The following is a 22,131-nucleotide window of genomic DNA, read 5'->3' on the forward strand; positions in this document are numbered from 1 at the left end:
CACTTCATCTTGCTTCTCCAGCCTTACTTCTGGTTTCAAAAGAATGAGGGGGAGGGAGGGAATTAAGGTAGGTCATTGCTAAGGTCTCTGCTGCTCCTGAATTACCTTAATTTAGTAAGATCTGTATTTCTGAGTTTCTACTAAGAAGACAAACTGTAGTCAAATAGGGCAAATAGTATTGTGAATCTTGATTTGTCTGTCCCTTCAAGTGATGGTCAGGGATTTTTCTTCTTCTTTTTATTGAGAAAGTAAGGCCTGCAAACAAGACAATGGTAGAATTAGGTAAGGTTTTGTCTGACTTTCCATTCCCTCCCTAAAGGGCTAAAACCACTGGGTGGGCCTATCACTACCTGTCCATTACAGTGTGCCCCATTTGCTATAGACAGAATGTGAAACGTCTTTAGGCAGGATCAGAGACCTAGCAAAGATGAATTTAGAGATGTTGTAGAGCTACATCTCAGAACCCAGGTCTCCTAACGACAGTTCTATATTCCACTGTGTTAACTACATTCCTTTAAAAGAATTAATGTTTGATTTGGTCATTCAATAATATGTGTTGATTTTCTTTGAAGATTTTAGTGTCATTTTAAACTCTTATCTAACTTAAAAAGCTACAGATTATTATACGTTTGCTGAATTATAAAAATATGTTAATACCATGACCATTGGCGTACTAATTTATAAAGGTTTTCCTACGTTTATTTCAGTCTAGAACAGATGACAAAGTTATTCGGTTTAAGAGAGCAATTGGATATTATTCAGCAACTAGTAAGCCTATGTCATTTCATCCACCACATTACTTAGGTAAGTAAATAAAGGCCTCTCTGTGACAGATACTGACCATGCAATAATCCAAAGAGGTGTAAATATTTACTGTATCATCTGGGAGGCTTATTCTTTTGAAAAGTGATTTTTCTACAGTTTTGGAAATAAGTATGGCTGAACTTCATGGGCAAATTTAGTAGTAATTTCTGAAAATATTGAGGGACAAGAGAAGATTTACAGATAAAGTGAAGGAGAATAGAAGGGCGCCATGAAGACCAAGGCTATTAGGTAAAAAAAAAAAAAAAAAACCAAATTAGGTAATAGTGATGGTGAAATCTGTTTTGAAGTCTTGAGGTCTCTAAGCTTTCCTGTTTTAAATACAGCATTCACTGAGGACATAAAAGATCCTCCAGATTTAAAAATAACTTAATGAATGCAGTGGATTTGTGTTTCCTCCTTTATTGTCTTTTTTGTAAAAGACAAAATTTAATTCAGAGAGCTGAAATTGGGGAATAAAAACATTTAAATGCCGTTAGCCTGAAGCCTTTCTGCATAGTATCTCATGGGAGGTGGTAAAGCACTAACCCATAAGTACCATTCTCAGGCCTGAATTGGCCTTTCTCAGGGTCCAGAGCAGTAAAACTCTGAGAAATAATACTGCCATCTGTTGTTTAAGTTGTGTTGTTTGTATCATATAAGCTGTTAACAAAAGATGGCATGTTCATGAGACTATTATGGGAATTTGACTTTTTTTTGGTCTCAGAAGAGTATTTCCAAAGTTGAAAATTTCTCTAACAGTTGTCCTTTACTGTCATAGCATTCATTCATTTACTTAAATATAGTGCCTAGAGATACAGATATAAAACATAGGGTTCCAGCTTTTGATGACTGTATGGCTGGGGTGATAGACAAGTAAATATCGATAGTATTGATGCAACGTAGATAAGATGCTATGAAATTACAGAAGGGAGCCAGGCACATATAATCTGTTTTAGAGTGTTAAGGATGATGTCTAGAAGAGGTGACTGAGCTAAGCCTAATTCCTTACGTTGCTCACTCCCCACGACCCAGTTCCTGCCAACCTCTCTGGCAGCGGGTCTTAACCATTCCTTCTTCACTCACCAGGCCTGGCCTTCTTTCTTGCTGGAGTGTACCAAGCTGGCTTCTACCTTAGGGCCTTTGTACTATATTGTGTATAGAACTCTCTTTTCCCTGACTTTCCTGTGTTTGGGTCATTCTGACCTCTAGGCTTTAATGTTACTTCTTCTATGAGGCCTTTTTCGATGGACTGATCTAAGTTAGCCGCCAGGCCATTCATTCTCTATTGTGTCAACTCGTTTTAATTCTGGGCACGTTTGTCAGTTACTTTTCTTCACGCACATGCTTTCTCCCAAGAATGTAAGGTGTGTAAGAACAAGGACCTCATCTGTTACCTTCACTCTTGTATCCCCCTCAAAATCCAAATCCGTTGCCGTTGAGTCAATTCTAACTCATAGCGACCCTATAGAACAGGGTAGAACTGCCCCATAGGGCTTCTAAGGAGCAGCTGGTGGATTCAAATTGCCGACCTTTTGGTTAGCAGCTGAGCTCTCAATCACTATGGCACCAGGGCTCAGTGGGTATATATTCCACTGAATTAATTAATCCACTAAATTTTTTTTTAAATCAGGAGAGTGAAATGATTAGATGTGTTTTAGAATTACTCTCAGAAAGGGGACAGGAATCATTGGAAGGAGAGAGACTAATTATTATGTTATTACATCAATTAATGTGAGGTGTGATAGTGCCCACATCATGGCATCTCTACTTTATACCTTGCACAGAGAAGATGTTTAATAAATGCTTGTTGAGATAGCAGCATAGATGCTGAAGTCAGACTGTTCAAATCCTGCTTCCATCACCCCCAGCCTCAGTTTCCTCTTTATTAAAACTGATAATTATATGAAAATTTATGTATTCTCAATAAGTACCTGTTAAATGGCACATACTGTAGTTATTTTGGTAGGAAGAATGGCCGAAAATGGTAGTGAATGAGTAAACGGTTGAATAGTCAGAAAGCCTGAAAGGAGTTCACAGAAAGTAGTACTTGGCATTTTTGTGTGTCTGTATTGACATTCTAATCCTCACTTGATAATCTTTGTAGTTTAAACATCTAAATTATAGTGTACTTGGGCTAGAACATTTATTTAAGAGGTAAGAAACGAGACAATGAGAATATAGAGAAAGACAGTTAACAGTTGCTTTGAAGAGGCAAGATGAATTGTAAAGTTTCAAGTTGGAGTTAAAAGTGTGTCTTAAAAATATGTAACAGTCTATAAAGTGCTTCCATGTTCTGATAAATCATCAAACCAACCCTGTGGTAAGTATTTTATAGGTAAAGTTGAGACTCTTAGAATTTGGTTTCCTTTTTACTTTCACTACTCAGTGGTCCATGGAGCACAGGAGTGTAATTGGTGAAGAACTTGGGCTGTTTAGAATGGTATTTTCAAGCAGGTTTATAACTACCTAAACATTTTTCTATAAAGCATTTCCTGATCTTTCCAGTTGCAAAATCTGAATTGTATGGCAGGGGGACCAGCAAGCACACACAGAGTTACAAAAGGGAACGCAGGATGTTAGAATGGTTGATGTGTAGCCTGGAATGGTAGGAGATGAGCCTGGAGAGGGTTGAGGCAAAGATGGGGAGGGAAGTTTTATTTCAAGCTACATGCATAATTTGGAACCAGCAGAAATGGATTCCTCTAAAAATCGTTTTTTCTTTCCTAATTAAATATTAACACTTGCATACTTGGAAGAATTCTGATAACGTGTAAAGGAACAAAAATAATCTGGAGCTAGCTACTATTGATTTTACCTATACATGCTACTGGGATCGTAATTGTAAAGCTCAACAGATGGTGATGACTACCACTGAAATCGAAAATCCAAAAAAATAAGCAGTGAAGATGGGGAGATGTTTTCTTGGTATCACAAGTTAGAACCCAAACCATATTTCCGTAAAAGTATTATTATAAATGGTAGTTAAGTCATAGCTGGGCTTTTGTTTTATGAGGCGTCCTGTAATCCAACCTTAATTTATAATTTTATGGGAAAATACATTTCAGAATTTTGAACAACCAGTTTGGGGGGTGTAACTTATTTATTAGAACCTGTCTGTATTAATCATTTTAGAAATTGGAATATGTATAGAGTTTTGAAGAAATTTTAAGAAAATTACACCAGAAGTTTAGAATATGGATTTTGGAAATAGAAATAGGTTAAGTTGACTCTAACCACAGGTTTCTAAACCTGGCTGGAGTTTTAGGTTTTAGCCCTGAACCACTGTATCAGGATCTTAAGCGGACCTCAAGAATCTATATTTTCAAAAAACAATCATCCCGTTCATTCCTTCATATTTGACCTGGCACAGCATCAGACTGGCAGTTGGAAACCACTGCTCTGGTGCCTTTCTTTCTATGCCTGTTGGATCTTTTGCAGTGTTTAGAAATAAGATCAGATCCCACATAGTTATTGGGTGGTTTAGAATTTATAGAAGGAAATATACACGCTCACTGTTCCATTGCCCCAGCAATGGTATAAGGAATGATTTGAATAGGTATGTGGTACTTATAAAGGGTGAACCAAGAATGTGTTCCGGTTTATACTATCTTTTCACTATGAACTGCTAGAAATTATCTATTCTTGGACAGAATTTTTAAATAAGTTAAAAGTGAGATTAGGTTCACTCATTAATTTAAAAAAGCATTAAGCACTTATTATTTCTGAAACATTGTGCTAGCAACTGGGGATATAGAGATGATTATAATTCTGTCCTTTTTTTTTTTTTTTTTAATCATAGCTCTTAAAGTCCGCCATATCTCAACAGGGAATCCAGTCTAAATGTAAGCGCAAATAAGATATGTTGAAATTTAATTGTCAAAATGTTTGGTTCCCTGGTTGAACACGTAGTTTTCAGCCCTAACTGTGCTTAAAAGTCTTTGGTGGAGTTAAAAAAAGCAGATAATATAGATACTAGAATCACAGTTCAGATCTGTAAATTTAGAACCTAGGCACGAGCTAGTCCTAGTGTATTTTCACAAAGCGCCACAAGTGAAACTGAGGCCCAACCAGGCTTGAAAAGCAACCATTATGTTTTACTAACCTTCCTCAATGAAAAGTAAATGGGCTCGTGGATTTGTTCACTACGTGCCAGGCACTGAGCAAAGTGGTAAACAAGACAGACCTCCTCCGTGCTTTACAGGCTGTTTTATAGGCTAGTGGGAAAGACAGATACCAGACGAGTGTGTTCAGTGTTAGAAAAGGAATCATAAAGAAGCGGAAACAGGAGATACTAACCTTTTTGAACAAGACAGACACCATCCTTGCCCTTACAGACTCTAGGCTAGTGGAGAAGACAAACACCAAATGAGTGTTGAATGTTAGAAAAGGAATCATACAGAAACAGGATATGCTAACCTTTTGAAGTTCAAGGAATATCAATCTGATGAAACAAATATTTCATTAAATCAATGGCTGATCTGATTGACTAAGTTAACGTTTACAGTGGGATTTAAAGGTTGAATAGGGTCTTAGCAAGGTGACAGTATAGGAGGAAGTATACTCCATGCAGAGGAAACAGCATATGCCAAGGTCCTGAGGTAAGCAAATGATGTGGAAGAAGAATATGGTTGGAGCACAGGAAGCCAGGGAGAGAGTGGTCAGGGGCTGCCTGAGAGGCAGGCAATGAGTGGAGTGTCCACATGCAGCCTTGGCTTTTAGATTTCATTCTTAGGACAATAAAAACACATTGAAAGATTTTTTTTTAAAAATAATACTGTGTTTTTGGTGAAAGCTTACACAGTAAATTACATTCCCATTTGACAATTTCTGTACAAATTGTTCTGTGACATTAGTTCCGTTTCCTACTGTGTATCCACATTCTCTTTAATTGTGTTCTGTTTCCAGTACTCTGCTTTCTCTGCCCCTTTATCTTCTCATCTTTGCTTTAGAGTAAATGATGACCTACCTTTTGGTCTCATACAGATGGGTTTTTAGTAGAGCACCATACCTATGGAAAATATCCTTTAATTTTGTGTGCTGCTCTGTTGTTTAGATAAAAGGTGATCTCGGGATAGTTTCGGTTTGAGGTTTAAAGAGTGTCTTAGGGCGATAGTCTCAGGAAGGGAATTCTCTGGTCTCAACTGGTCCTGTTAGTCTGGCTTTTTTAAAGAATTTGCGTTTTCTGCATTTTTCTCCCATTCTGTTTGGGACCATCTATTGTGAACCTGGTCAAGAAAGTCATCTAGTTCTTCTAGATGTGGCTTATGTAGGCTTTTAGCCTTGTAGACTTGTTTTTTCTCTGAGACTTTTGGTTTCCTCCTTACTCCTGATGAATAGAGACCAATAGTTGTATCTTAGATGACTGCTGACACACTTTTAAGATCCCGGGTGCTACTCACTTCACTGGGATGCAGAACATGAACTTTGTGAACTATATTATGGCAGTTGACTGAGTTGTCCCATGAGACTAAGGTTCTAAGTCCTCAAACTCAGAAAACAAATCTTACAAGATGTTTGGTTATGTCTGAGGAGTATCTGTAGTTGTGTCTTCTCTGACTGTATGTGCCTGCACATACGTATCTGTATGTACATGTATAGATACGTCTACACACGTGTGTATATGCCCGTACCTACCTGTACTCCTCTATGCCAGTACACATACACATGTGACCATATACTTTTTTTTTTTTTTGGTCTTTGTTAGAGTTGTTGCCAGATTACATATGTCAGATTCTTTAATGTAAGCATCCTTTTCTCTTGAGTGCTTCTCAGTGACATTTACTTTGGTCAGGTTGTACTCACTAGACCCATATTTGGTGCCATTTTTCCCATCACCAGAAAATGACACGTGTCTGTGATCTAGAGCTGGGTGCCCCACCACCCTCCCCAAGAGCTCTGGTGGCACAGTGGTTAAGCATTTGGCTATTAACCAAAAGGTCGGCTGTGTAAATCCACCAGCTGCTCCTTGGAAACCCCGTGGGGTAGTTCTGCTCTGCCCTGCAGGGTCACTGTGAGTCAGAATTGACTCAATGGCAATGAGGTTTTTGTTTAAGTTTATTCTTCTTACAAAAGAGGGATCATACAATATTTGTCATATTGAGACTTTTCTAATTTTATAAAGTTAAATTATTTTGTGAACTATCACACAGTGTATTGTACAGTTCAGTAGAACATTACTCATAGCTTACCCACTTATATGCCTTTCCCTAATTGCATCTGCCACCCCCCACTACTCTGAATTTTCTATTGGTTGTTTACTTGCTTTTCTTTATAGCTTATTATATCTGTATCTCTTAATACTATATGGTTTCATTTTGTCTGTTATTAAGTGAAATCATATAGCATGTATTTTTCTGACTTGCTCTTTTAGCTCAGTATTCTCAGGGATTTACTCATGTTGATGTGTATAGCAGTAGTTCATTTTTTACTGTTGTATAGCAATTCATTGAATTTACATATATTTATCCATTCTACTATTGGTGGGAAATTGGGCTGTCTCTCAGGCATCTAGTGCTGCTATACCAGAAGTACCACAAGTGGATGGCTTTAATAAAGAGAAACTTATTCTCTCACTGTCTAGTAGGCTGAAGTCCAAATTCAGGGCATCAGCTCCAGGGAAAGGCTTTCTCTGTCAGCTCTGGACGAAGGTCCATGTCATCAATCTGCCCTTGTCTAGGAGCTTCTCTGCACAGGAACCTCAGGTCCGAAGGACACGCTCTGCTCCCGGCACTGTTTTCTTGGTGGTATGAGGTTCCCATGTCTCTGCTTGCTTTTGGAACTCTTTTATATCTCAAAAGTGATTGGCTTAAGACACTATGTAATCTTGTAGATCTCATCAGTATAACTGCTGCTAATCCATCATAGTGAGAGGATTTACAACACATAGGAAAATCTCATCAAATGACTAAATGGTCAACAGTCATAGGATACTGGGAATCACAGCCTAACCCAAGTTGATACATATTTTGGGGGGGACACAATTCAACCCATGACAGGCTGTTTCCAGATTTTTCTCACTACAGACAGTGCCACTATGAACATTCTTATATGTAACATGGTACACAAGTGAAGTTTCTCAAGAATAAATACTCAGGAGTGGAATTTCAGGTAGAGCCCTAAGGTATGGTCTTGCTACTTCCACACTGCTCTCCAGCATGGGTGTACCAATTTATTCTCTAAGCAGAGGTACATGAGCGCTCCAGTTGCTTCACATTCTTTTTTGTCTAGTGGTTGTGAAATTATATCCCATAATGGTTTCAGCATTAATTTCCTTGATCACAGCCATGCGCTGCCTAATGTCTCTTAGAGCAATGTGTGACTGCCTATGAGACTGTGGTCCATTAAGGTTATAATACAGTTCAGAAATCGTGATCAGAGACCAGAATGTACCCAGACGTAGTGAACACAACAGCTTCCCACATGCAGCACGTGTATTTCTTGTCTCTTGTATACACAGCAGTTGTGCTGCCAGGCATATAATGGCACAGTACCTGTATAACCTGTAATACATATGTCTTGATAGTCATAATACACACCTATGTTACTGGCTGGTTTGTGCACTGTACTGAGCTTTCTATTGTTATTTTAATGTTTTAATGTGAACTCTCCCTAATTACATATTAAAAACTTGCCACATAACAGTGTATTCTTTGACTCGTAGGCAGCTGCATTCGATCTCGTGTATTGCCAGATACATTAGTTGAAATACAGTACTGTGTGTGTACAATATCTTGGCTGTTTAGTCAATACAGGTACGCTACAATATCCCATATAGCTTTACTAAGTATATAATGTGGAAACCCTGGTAGCGTAGTGGTTAAGTGCTGTGGCTGCTAACCAAAGGGTCAGTAGTTCGAGTCCATGAGGCACTCCTTGGAAACTCTATGGGGCAGTTCTACTCTGTTCTATAAGGTTTTATGAGTTGGAATCAACTCGACGGCACTGGGTTTGGTTTGGGTTAGGTATATAATATGGTGTTTGCACAACATCCAAATCACATAACGCCCAATTTCACTTAACATATCGTGGACAGTAAGCAACACATGACTTTACTAATGAGGATGAACATCTTTAACTATGTTTATGGGCCAGTCGTGTTTTCTGTATTGTAGAAAGCTCTTTCATGTTGTCTGCATGCCTTTTACTGGGTTGTTTGTCCTTTTTTATTGATTCATAGGGATCTTTTATATATTGAATACTAAACTTTTATCAGGTATATGGGTTGCAAATAATATCTCCCAGTTTGTGACCTGTGTTTTTGTCTCTTTGTGATGTACTTTGATATCAAAGTTTTAATGTCAGATACATTAATTTTTTCCTTTATTTGTGCTATTAAGCCCTATATTTATGGATGAAATGATAAATCTCCATTATGGAGTACCAAATGGTTAAGTGCAAGTGGTTAAGCTCTCAACTATTAGCTGAAAGTGGGGCAGTTCAGACGCACCCAGAGGCACCTTGGAAGACAGGCCTGGTAATCTGCTTGTGAAAGGTCACAGCCTTGAAAACACTATGGAGCAGTTCTACTCTGCACACATGGGGTCACCGTGAGTCAGAATCGACTTGATGGCAACCAGCAACAACAGTGATGGTGGATATTGTTTCCTTGTTCTCAATCTTGATGGGAAAGTTTTTTAAAACATTTCACTAGTTTTTCATTTTGCATCCCACTTTGAAGAGTGCTGTCTGGGGTCTTAAACGCTAGCAAGCAGCAATTTAAGATACATCAAGTGGTCTCAACCCACCTGGATCAAAGGAGAATGAAGAACACCAAGGACACAAGGCAATTACGAGCCCAAGAGACAGAAAGGGCCACATGAACCAGAGACTACGTCATCCTGAGACCAGAAGAACTAGATGGTGCCTGGCTACAATGGATGACTGCCCTGACAGGGAATGCAACAGAGAACCCTGGAGGGAGCAGAAGAGCAGTGGGATGCAGACCCCAAATTCTCATAAGACCAGACTTAATGGTGTGACTGAGACTAGAAGGACCCCGGTGGTCATGGCCCCCAGACCTTCCGTTGGCCCAGGACAGGAACCATTCCCAAAGTCAACTCTTCAGACAGGGATTGGACTGGACAAATGGGTTGGAGACGGATGCTGGTGAGGAGTGAGCTTCTTGGATCAGGTGGACACTTGAGACTATGTTGGCATCTCCTGCCTGGAGGGGAGATGAGAGCATGGAGGGGGTTAGAAGCTGGCGAAATGGACATGAAAAGAGAGAGTGGAGGGAGAGAGCAGATTGTCTCATTAGGGGGAGAGTAATTGGAAGTGTGTAGCAAGGTGTATATGGGCTTTTGTGTGAGAGGCTGACTTGATTTGTAAACTCACTTAAAACACAACAAAAATTATAAAAAAATTTTTTTCACCAGTTTTTCAGGCATTATTCTCCTCTCATTTTCCAGATTAAGGAAGTATCATTAAAGAGCTTTAATCTGGGGAGTGATGTGCTCAGATTTGTGTTTTGATTACTCCAGCTGCAGTGTGCAGAATGGATTGGAGTGGGCAAGAGTATATGCCAGGAAATGGGATAGGCAGCTGTTGCAGTAGTCTAGGGAAGGGATAGTCATGGCAGCTTGGGTGAGGCTCTTGGCAGTGGAAAGATGGAAGTAATAGCAATTTGAGAGAATATTGGGAGATGGAGCAAATAGGTGTTGATGCTTAGGTGTGAAAACTGAGTAGAAACAAGCATTTGGGTAAAATAGAATGCCACATTTTTGGCTTGAGCAGGTTGGATGATGTTGCTGTTGATGAGGTAGAGAATACCGAAGGAGGACCATGTTTGGAGGACAGTTTTGGATGCAAGTTTTGAGGCCCCTTCTAGGATCCAGGTGGGGATGTTAAGTGGGTCTGTGAATACACACCCAGAAGCCAGTGGAGGGGCTAACCCGGAGTCACAGGTCAGGGAGTCATTGGATGTGTAGATGCTAATTGACGCCAGTGGTGGCTGGGGTTCACCTAGATGGTGAAGAGGAAGAGTACCTGAGATAGTGCTCTAGGGCCAGGTAGAAAGTAGGAGGAATCCTAAGAGACAGCATGTAATGCAGAGAGAAGGGAAGACTTTGTTTCAAGAATAGAGTCATCAGCTATGTTGAATTCAACTGAAAGGTTAGCAAGGTTAGGACTACAAACTGTTAGGTGGAGTGTCCGCAAAAATAGTAGGAGTAAGGCTTCTCCTACTTACGCCTCCCAGTTCTTGTACAAATGTATTTGATTGATTGATCCTCAGTCAGGTGCAAGAGATTCTAGGAAAAATAGTTTCTAGCCTTCTAGCTTCTCCAGTACAGAAAGACATAGAGGAGGATGGGATGGGGGCAAGAACCAGTCCTCCAAATACACCTCAAATCATTAACAGAAGATAGAGAGTTTTGAAATAGTAAGAATTGAACAGTTTAATTGATGAATACTGAGAGGGAGAGATTGAAAATATGCAATGATACAAGGCAATAGGTGATACTAGCTCGTGGTCCCTTAGAAAGCAGAAGTGAATGAAATCCAGTGCACACGTGGTTTCTTTAATAGTAGGGGCCTGGGTACATCTTCTCGCTCCTAATACCTAGGATGGTTTTCAGAGTGACAGTAGAATCCCAGGTGCTGTAGGCTATCACAGCCTCTACAGTCACTAACTCACACATAGGCAATGTAGGTAGGTCGTAGTGAAAGGGTGAGTAGGCCAGCGGCAACCATGTAGAACAGCTCTTTTTAAGCAAACAGATAGGAAAACTGCTCGTGCAAGTAAGAGGAAAAATATTGCAAAGAGGACCGTATTGAAATAGGTGCTATACCCACTTAAAAAAGAACAGAATCTCCATGATGATGAGCAAAGACGGGACCCATGGTTACAGCCACTGGGTGCTTAAGCAGGGACTTCACAGAGCATTTCATCTTCACAAGCTTGCCCTGGATCCAGAATCTGGCCATCAGCCTGTATCACAGCAGATCTCCCAAAGGGTAGCCACATTCTTGCAGACTGATTTGGAGTAACCTAATTCATAAACCAAGGTAGGCTCTCAGGAAAGCAAGGCAGGGATGTAACATTCATAAAGACTACCGTGTTGGCCACAATAATTGGACCCTGACAGAACGGGAGAAAAATGTTGAACAAAACCTCAAATTGCTTTAAAAAACAAACAAACAAACAAAAAAACAGACTTACTGGACTGGTTGAGACTGGGAGGACTCCCCAAGACTGTTGCCCTGAGATAATCTTCAAACCTTGAACCAAAACTAACCCCTAAGGTCACCTTGTAGCTAAATAACAGATTGGCTCACAAAATAATGAATATCATCCATAAGTACTGTACTTTTTAAAAAAATGACCTATATGAGACCAAACAGTCAACAATTACCTTAAAGCAAAAATGAGGATGTAAGGTGGGGGGTGGGGATGACAAGGAAACTAGGTTAATGGAAACGGAACACCCGAAATGGAAATCATGAGAATATTCATGCATTGTGAAGAAAGTAACCAGTGTCACTGAATGATTTGTGTAGCAATCAAACATTATTTAAAAAAAAAAAAAAGACTCCACAGTGTAACCTGCCTGAAACAACAGAACCATTCTAACAGAAGAGCGCTCTAGGGGAGAAAAACAGTAAATGGGAAAGAGAATTTATCGATGCCTGCGCTGCAGCCCAGGCTGAGACAGACAACACCTGAATTGGCCAAAGAGCATCCCAGGAGCGTTTGTGTTTGGTCACATTCCTAGGACAAAAGTGGCTTGTGAATGCCAGTGTCAGCTCAGCTGTAGCTACTGTCAGTTAACTTTTCACCACCTCAGATTTTCCTTCCCTGGAGCCCATCTCCCCACGCAGTCTCAGCAGATGATTTTACCTCTCACTTCACAGAGATTATAGAAGCGAGCAGACGTGGGGAGATGCCCCAGAGTCTTCACTGACAAAGCAGTAAACTTGCCAATCAGTGTGCATTCCTATCCTTTCTCCCTCCATTTCAGTTCCAGGAGAGACAGGGTCCTTCTCCTCCTCCTTCCAAAGGTGAACCTTACCACTTCCTTGTTGTAATCCATAAATGGAATCAGATTATGCAAACTATTTGATGATGTGCCTTTTTCCACTTAAAAATATGCCTTTGAGATTTTTCCATGTCACACTGCACATAGGTTTGCCTTGTTTTTTCTGAATATCTAATACTCCATCGTGAATGTACTGTCATTTAATCACATCGCTACTATCATCATCTAGACTATTTTCAGTTTTTTGTTGTTATAATGGTCACTTTTTAAAATTTTATTGTCACAAGGTATTTGATAATATACCGTTGCTATAATACATACTAAAAATTTAAAAAAATTTGTTACTCTGAATTATTTAATATTCAGTCCTCATGTTATCTTCTAAGTTTGCTTACTGAACCCACCTTTTTTAAGTTTTTACTTAAAATATTTTATTATGATAAACTTTAAACAGAAAAATAGAATCATATTGTTAACAGTAGTGTACCCACTACTGCTATCATGATAACATTTGCTTCAGATTGTTTTCTTAAAGAACAATATCAGGCTTTTCTAAAACTCATGTATATCCTCCTCAAATGTGTTTTTATAATTTTTTAACCTCACGTGGAATAATAAATAGTATTTTTCTGGTTTTTTAATTAAATGCTATATGATACGTGTCATTCTGTGCTTGCTTTTTTTTTTTTTTTTAACTTTTATTGAGCTTCAAGTGAACATTTACAAATCAAGTCAGACTGTCACATATAAGTTTATATACACCTTACTCCATACTCCCACTTGCTCTCCCCCTAATGGGTCAGCCCTTCCAGTCTCTCCTTTCGTGACAATTTTGCCAGCTTCCAACTCTCTCTATCCTCCCATCCCCCCTCCAGACAGGAGATGCCAACACAGTCTCAAGTGTCCACCTGATATAAATAGCTCACTCTTCACCAGCATCTCTCTCCTACCCACTGTCCAGTCCCTTCCATGTCTGATGAGTTGTCTTTGGGAATGGTTCCTGTCCTGGACCAACAGAAGGTTTGGGGACCATGACTGCCGGGATTCCTCTAGTCTCAGTCAGACCATTAAATATGGTCTTTTTGTGAGAATTTGGGGTCTGCATCCCGCTGATCTCCTGCTCCCTCAGGGGTTCTCTGTTGTGCTCCCTGTCAGGGCAGTCATCGGTTGTGGCCGGGCACCAACTAGTTCTTCTGGTCTCAGGTTGATGTAAATCTCTGGTTCATGTGGCCCTTTCTGTCTCTTGGGCTCATAGTTATCGTGTGACCTTGGTGTTCTTCATTCTCCTTTGATCCAGGTGGGTTGAGACCAATTGATGCATCTTAGATGGCCGCTTGTTAGCATTTAAGACCCCAGACACCCCATTTCAAAGTGGGATGCAGAATGTTTTCAAAATAGAATTATTTTGCCAAGTGACTTAGAAGTCCCCCTAAACCATGGTCCCCAAACCCCCGCCCTTGCTCTGCTGACCTTTGAAGCATTCAGTTTATCCTGGAAACTTCTTTGCTTTTGGTCCAGTCCAGTTGAGCTGACCTTCGCTGTATTGAGTGTTGTCCTTCCCTTCACCTAAAGCAGTTCTTATCTACTAACTAATCAGTAAAAAACCCTCTCCCACCCTCCCTCCCTCCCCCCCGCCCCGTAACCACAAAAGTATGTGTTCTTCTCAGTTTATACTATTTCTCAAGATCTTATGATAGTGGTCTTATACAATATTTGTCCTTTTGCCTCTAATTTCGCTCAGCATAATGCCTTCCAGGTTCCTCCATGTTATGAAATGTTTCACAGATTCGTCACTGTTCTTTATCGATGCGTAGTATTCCATTGTGTGAATATACCACAATTTATTTATCCATTCATCCGTTGATGGACACCTTGGTTGCTTCCAGCTTTTTGCTATTGTAAACAGAGCTGCAATAAACATGGGTGTGCATATATCTGTTTGTGTGAAGGCTCTTGTATCTCTAGGGTATATTCCGAGGAGTGGGATTTCTGGGTTGTATGGTAGTTCTATTTCTAACTTTTTAAGATAACGCCAGATAGATTTCCAAAGTGGTTGTACCATTTGACATTCCCACCAGCAGTGTATAAGAGTTCCAGTCTCTCCGCAGCCTCTCCAACATTTATTATTTTGTGTTTTTTGGATTAACGCCAGCCTTGTTGGAGTGAGATGGAATCTCATCGTAGTTTTAATTTGCATTTCTCTAATGGCTAATGATCGAGAGCATTTTCTCATGTATCTGTAAGGTGCCTGAATATCTTCTTTAGTGAAGTACGTGTGTATCCATGTTCATCTTTTTCAGTTTTTATCCTTTTAAAGCTAATGCAGATGACATTGAGGTCAAAGTCAGCAGAAGTTTGACTAGAACAGATACTGCCAAAGGAAAAGCTAAGATGTTACTTATGTGGGCTAGGAAGTGCATTTATTGTTTTCTTCTTCCTTGGGCTCAGGGTCCCAAGTAGATAATAGAATTCTCTTGATCCTATTGAAACTTCTCCTTCTCAGTGTTTATTCCTGTAATTTTTCATTCAGTCGTGGGTTTTTTTTTTTTGGCCTTGTGGCTTTTGGAGCGTTCTTTAAAAAAAGAAAAATCTGAAAATTGATCATTTTGAAAAAACTAAAAATATGTACACCATTCAGCTTTCATGTGGACTACAGAGCGTGTCTCTGAAGGATGGCCCTATTTTATGTTAGTGGCTTTTTAGAGAATTAGGTAGTACAAGAGGAGTATGAGTTTTATTTATTAGTACTTCAAAATAAAGCATTATACTTTTCTTTTAGATTGCTTTTCTAAAATCCATAGATAAAGTAATTTATCTTATTTTATTGTAGACTTATAATTTAGGTGGCTAAATGTCAATTTCTTCAAACCAAAATTATTCCAGTGTCATTTTTACTTAATCAAGACTGTATGGAGACTGAAGAAAACTTGGAAACCCTGGTGGCGTAGTGGTTAAGTGCTATGGCTGCTAACCAAGAGGTTGGCAGTTTGTATCTGCCAGGTGCGCCTTGAAAACTCTATCAGGCAGTTCTACTCTGTCCTCTAGGGTCGCTATGAGTCGGAATTGACTTGATGGCAGTGGGTTTTTGGTTTTAAATGAGATTTAAGTGTTCTTTTTCTATTTTCTTGAGCTTTCTTCAGTCAGTGTCTTTTACTATCTGAATTTATTTGATTTGAATGCCGATTAAGTGAACTCAGGAACTGAATAGATTTGGATAAATCTCTCACTAGCCAAACTCTTGATACTCTTCAAAACTCAGGAACCAGGTAGATTTGAATCAGGAACTGAAAAGATTTGGATAGCATGGGATACTTGTATAAGTACTAAACTACCTTACTGTTCTTGAGTTTTTTTTTGTACTTGTATAAACAATCAAGCAATCCATAAAGCAACTCTTTTCAGTGTTGAACTGCTCTGATTCTTGGCAAGCTCTTATTTATATTCATGTGAAGTATGCCTCCTTAGCTTGATTTTTTTCCATTGTTCATAATTCTTTCAGGAGCCACATAGAATATAATATGCTCCTTTGCCTTCTTCAGGCTTAACAGCCTCAGTTTTTTTCAGCCCCTCCTTCTCAAGGTCTGTCTCCTGGACAGTGAGCTCTAGCTCTTGAAATGTGGTCCGTCTAGTGCTGCAGGCTAAGGGGCATCAGCTCTTCCACAGCTCTTAGCTCCTAGGAGTTGGTGTTTACCAGAAACCTCTGCCCTGTTTCCCCTACAAAATTTAGCCCTCTAAAAAAAAGCATAGGTACAACTTGTGTCTTCTCTTGCTCGAAATCCTTTGCTGCCTCTCTGGGCTGACTTTTGCCCCTAGCGTTCACATTTGGGTGCAGCCCACCTTCTCGTTGATTGGCAGTCTCTCTCTCCCAGCCACGCCTAGCCAAACTAGGCTACTGTTTGTTCCCACTCTACTCCCCTGCCCCCTTCCTGCTTTTTTTGAAACTATTTGTGTAGAATTTAACAGTAGGGTTGCTATATGAGTCAGAATTGACTTGACAGCGACTTTTTTTTTTATGTAATGGAAACAGATTACCTGACATTTTCCTTCATACAACTTTGTGCCTTAATTTCCGGGCAGTATTGATATTTAGATATGTCCATTTGAAGATGTTTAGAATAGTTGAAAATTTCTGCCTTTTTTTTTTTTTTTTGCAAGCATTGAAAACTAGTGTTGATGGTAGGGATTATATTGATTTAGCTAATCTGGGAACCTAATTTTCAAAGCTATATATATTTTTTGGTATTAAAAATTTTTTTGGTATAGCAACTGAAAAATTCATCAGCACTCATTTGCATTATGTAATTAAAAAAACTCAATTTGTTACTATCCTTTGTTTAATGTAACATCTAAGTAATAATACGCTAAGAAACAGCAGAGAGCTGGGGGCTAAAGTAGAACTGACTAGTTTTAAGTAGAGGTTCTAGTTTAATACCATTCCTTTTTTTTTGTTTTTTTAAATCTTCTATGTTATTTTAACTTAGAGCAAAAGGTGGACAGCTTGATATAGGCATAACACATCATTCATGGAAGTCTATAGCTCAATAGCATGTTTTGTTTAATAGGGTAAAAAGTCAATGAAGTACTTCTGTAAGGACAGCAGTGTTTCTTTTCCCTTTATTCTTAAAGAAGTCTTTAATATTTAAAAAATACTATAAAATTATGGGAATAAAATAGCAATGAAACTTTTTTCCCTACATTGATTCTCTTGTCTTTGTCTGTCTTCAGTTTGCTTACTTGTCTAACAAAAGCCTGGCCCTCCAGTAAGTATTTATGAAAGGGGGATAATGAGAAACTGGTGGTGTTAATCTCCACTGTGTGAGCCCAGTGTCTATTCTGAGAAAGGCCCTCTTGTCATAAGGAAGGCAGATAATGGCTCTGCTTAGCTACACTTTGGCATTGAGAACAAGAACTGGTTTAGAAGACGGCGTCCAGTCCACAGAGGCATGCCCTGGGTTATTATATGTATTTCTGTAGCCTTAAAAAAAATGTAGACAATTAATTCACTGATTGAACTCTAAGTTATGACAGTAGTAACTGGTGTTTTGAATTTTCGAAGATTAATTACATCATTATGATTATAGAAAATATTCTTTCCTTGGAAATCTTTTCTTTCAAGCTGTTATATATTTTTTTTTTGTTTGTTTTTTTCAAGGAAAGTTTGTGCTTTTCAGGAAGTTTTTAGCATGTTATGGCCAAAAATAGAATGCAACAAAAATGATCACCATCGCTTGACTTGGTGCTGCTGCATAGCTAATGAGCTCAGCCTTTCATTTTTATTATTCAGAAGTTAGGTGTGGAAGATCAGTGACAAGAAATTGTAAACTAGACTTTTATAGTGATTTAAATGAAAATGTTAGACCTCGATGGATTTCATGATATTATTTGGACCCAAATCTGATCATGACTCAGAATCACCTGAAAATGGGACTTTAAAATGACAGGATTTTAAATCTCACCCTCAGACATTCAGATTTAGTAGATCTTTTGTTTAATCAAGAGTGCCTCCTTTGTGTGTGTATGGTGTATGAGAGGGTGTTCCCTGTGTGCACACACATGCCAGTTTTACCATTTCCAGTGTCTTGGACTACACTTTTTCCTCTATTTAGTGTAAAAGCAGAAGTTTTGCCGACATTTTCTCTTAGTAATTGCCAGGATCATAAGACATGTGCCATTTTAGAGCTTCAGTGCTGAAGGCACTTGGAGATAGAATCTTCAGATGAACCTTATAAGGTTCATGGATAGTCATCTGGGTGGAAAGAAATGACCAGTTATCTGAGGTCTCAATTTGTAGCTTCACTTGCAGCCTCTCAGCTTATGCCTTGGTCCTCACATCTCTACGTGGTCCTGGAGACCCAGGTGGCCAGCGGCTGGTCTCTGGTCCTGAGAGTGTTCTTTTCCACGTGGCTTTCTTCTCGCGGTCCTCAAACGGAATTCTCTACTTTGGCGAGTTAGCGTGAGAATAATAAGTAACAAGTGCCAATGTAAGTCAGAACAGGTTTTTTTTTTGTAATAATTTTTATTGTGCTTTAAGTGAAAGTTTACAAATCAAGTCAGCCGCTCACACAAAAACCCATATACACCTTGCTACACACTTCCAGTTACTCTCCCCCTAATAAGACAGCCCACACTCTCCCTCTACTCTCTCTTTTCCTGTCCATTTCACCAGCTTCTAACCCCCTCCACCCTCTCATCTCCCCTCCAGGCAGGAGATGCCACAAGTGTCCACCTGATCCAAGAAGCTCACTCCTCACCAGCATCCGTCTCCAACCCATTTGTCCAGTCCAATCCCTGTCTGAAGAGTTGACTTTGGGAATGGTTCCTGTCCTGGGCCAACGGAAGGTCTGGGGGCCATGACCACCGGGGTCTTTCTAGTCTCAGTCACACCATTAAGTCTGGTCTTATGAGAATTTGGGGTCTGCATCCCACTGCTCTTCTGCTCCCTCCAGGGTTCTCTGTTGCATTCCCTGTCAGGGCAGTCATCCATTGTAGCCAGGCACCATCTAGTTCTTCTGGTCTCAGGATGACGTAGTCTCTGGTTCATGTGGCCCTTTCTGTCTCTTGGGCTCGTAATTGCCTTGTGTCCTTGGTGTTCTTCATTCTCCTTTGATCCAGGTGGGTTGAGACCACTTGATGTATCTTAAATTGCTGCTTGCTAGCGTTTAAGACCCCAGACAGCACTCTTCAAAGTGGGATGCAGAGTGTTTTGTGAACACATTTTATTATGCCAATTGACTTAGATGTCCCCTGAAACCATGGTCCCCAGACCCCCGCCCCTGCTACGCTGGCCTTCGAAGCATTCAGTTTATTCAGGAAACTTCTCTGCTTTTGGTTTAGTCCAGTTGTGCTGACCTTCCCTGTATTGTGTGCTGTGTTCCCTTCACCTAAAGTAGTTCTTATCTACTATCTAATTAGTGAATACCCCTCTCCCACCCTCCCTCCCTCCCCCATCTCGTAAGCACAAAAGAATGTTTTCTTCTCAGTTTAAACTATTTCTGAAGTTCTTATAATAGTGGTCTTATACAATATTTGTCCTTTTGCAACTGACTAATTTCACTCAGCATAATGCCTTCCAGGTTCCTCCATATATGAAATGTTTCACAGATTCATCGTTGTTCTTTATCGATGCATAGTATTCCATTGTGTGAATATACCATAATTTATCCATTCATCCATTGATGGGCACCTTGGTTGCTTCCATCTTTTTTGTTATTATAAACAATGCTGCAGTAAACATGGGAGTGCGTATATATGTTTGTGTAATATATCTCTAGGATATATTCCAAGGAGTGGGATTGCTGGATCGGATGGTAGTTCTATTTCTAGCATTTTAAGGACGCGCCAAATCGATTTCCAGAGTGGTTATACCATTTGACATTCCCACCAGCACTGTGTAAGTGTTCCAGTCTCTCCACAGCCTCTCCAACATTGATTATTTTGTGTTTTTTGGATTAATGCCAGCCTTGTTGGAGTGAGATGAAATCTCATTGTAGTTTTGATCTGCGTTTCTCTAATGGCTAATGATCATGAACATTTCCTCATATATCTGTTAGCCACCTGAATGTCTTCTTTAGTGAAGTATCTGTTCATATCTTTTGCCCATTATTTGTCTTTTTGCAGTTGAGTTTTTGCAGTATCATGTAGATTTTAGAGATCAGGTGCTGATCAGAAATGTAATAGTTAAAAACTTTTTCCCAGTCTCTAGGTAGTCTTTTTAGTCTTTTGATGAAGTCTTTGGATGAGCATAGTATGTGTTTGATTTTTAGGAGCTCCCAGTTATCTAGTTTTTCTTCTGCATTCTTTATAATGTTTTCTATACTGTTTCTGCCATGTTTTAGGGCTCCTAACGTTGTCCCTATTTTTTCTTCCATGATCTTTATCGTTTTAGATTTTATATTTAGGTCTTTGACCCATTTTGAGTTAGTTTTTGTGCATGGTGGGAGGTATGGGTCTTGTTTCATTTTTTTGCAGATGGATATCCAGTTATGCCAGCACCATTTGTTAAAAAGACTGTCTTTTCCCCATTTAACTGTTTTGGGGCCTTTGTCAAATATCAGCTGCTCATATGTGGATGGATTGATGTCTGGATTCTCAATTCTGTTCCATTGGTCCATGTATCTGTTGTTGTACCAGTACCAGGCTGTTTTGATTACTGTGGCGGTATAATAGCTTCTAAAATCAGGTGAAGTAAGGCCTCTCACTTTGTTCTTCTTTTTCAGTAATGCCTTATTTATCCAGTGCCTCTTTCCCTTGCATATGAAGTTGGTGATTTGTTTCTCCATCCCATTAAAAAATGTTGTTGGGATTTGGATCAGAATTGCATTAAATGTATAGATCACTTTTGGTAGAATAGACATTTTCACAATGTTAAGTCTTCTTATCCACGAGCCAGGTATGTTCTTCCACTTACTAAAGTTTCTTTTGGTATTTTGCAGAAGTGTACTGTAGTTTTCTTTGTATAAGTCTTTTACTTCTCTGGTAAGATTTATTCCTAAGTATTTTATCTTCTTGGGGGCTACTGTAAATGGCATTGATTCGGTGATTTCCTCTTGGACGTTCTTTTTGTTGGTGTGGAGGAATCCAACTGATTTTTGTATGTTTTCCTTTGTATCCCGATACTCTGCTGAACTCTTTCTTCTATTAGTTTAAGTAGCTGTCTTGAGGATTCCTTAGGATTTTCTGTGTATAAGATCATGTCATCTGCAAATAGAGATACTTTTACTTCTTCCTTGCCAATCTGGATGCGCTTTATTTCTTTATCTAGCCTAATTGCTCTGGCTAGGACTTCCAGCAGAATGTTGAATAGGAGTGGTGATAAATGTCTTCCTTGTCTAGTTCCCGATCTCAGTGGGAATGCTTTCAGGCTCTCTCCATTTAGGGTGATGTTGGCTGTTGGCTTTGTATAAATGCCCTTTATTATGTTGAGGAATTTTCCTTCTATTCCTGTTTTGCTGAGAGTTTTTATCACGAATGAGTGTTGAACTTTGTCAAATACCTTTTCTGCATCAAATGATAAAATCATGTGATTCTTGTCTTTTGTTTTATTTATATGGTGGATTACATTAATTGTTTTTCTAATGTTGAACCATCCCTGCATACCTGGTATGAGTCCCACTTGGTGATGGTGAATTATTTTTTTGGTATGTTTTTGAATTCTATTGGCTAGAATTTTGTTGAGGATTTTTGCATCTACATTCATGAGGGATATAGGTCTATAATTTTCTTGTGGTGTCTTTACCTGGTTTTGGTATCAGGGATATGGTGGCTTCATAGAATGAGTTTGGTAGTATTCCGTCTTTTACTGTGCTCTGAGATACCTTTAGTAGTAGTGGTGTTAACTCTTCTCTGAAAGTTT

The 22,131-nt window shown here is 39.3% G+C and overlaps 1 protein-coding gene across 1 annotated transcript in view; it reads left to right on the forward strand.

The window, feature by feature from the left end:
- Positions 1-22,131, forward strand: part of FAM120A (family with sequence similarity 120A) — a 189,423-nt gene that overhangs the window by 80,687 nt on the left and 86,605 nt on the right. Inside the window, exon 5 of the mRNA XM_049896569.1 lies at positions 708-804. Within this exon, the coding sequence (XP_049752526.1) occupies positions 708-804 (97 nt within the window). The remainder of the gene's footprint in view (positions 1-707; positions 805-22,131) is intronic.

The sequence above is a fragment of the Elephas maximus genome, chromosome 9 (genome assembly GCF_024166365.1).
Source record: "Elephas maximus indicus isolate mEleMax1 chromosome 9, mEleMax1 primary haplotype, whole genome shotgun sequence".
Taxonomy (NCBI): domain Eukaryota; kingdom Metazoa; phylum Chordata; class Mammalia; order Proboscidea; family Elephantidae; genus Elephas; species Elephas maximus.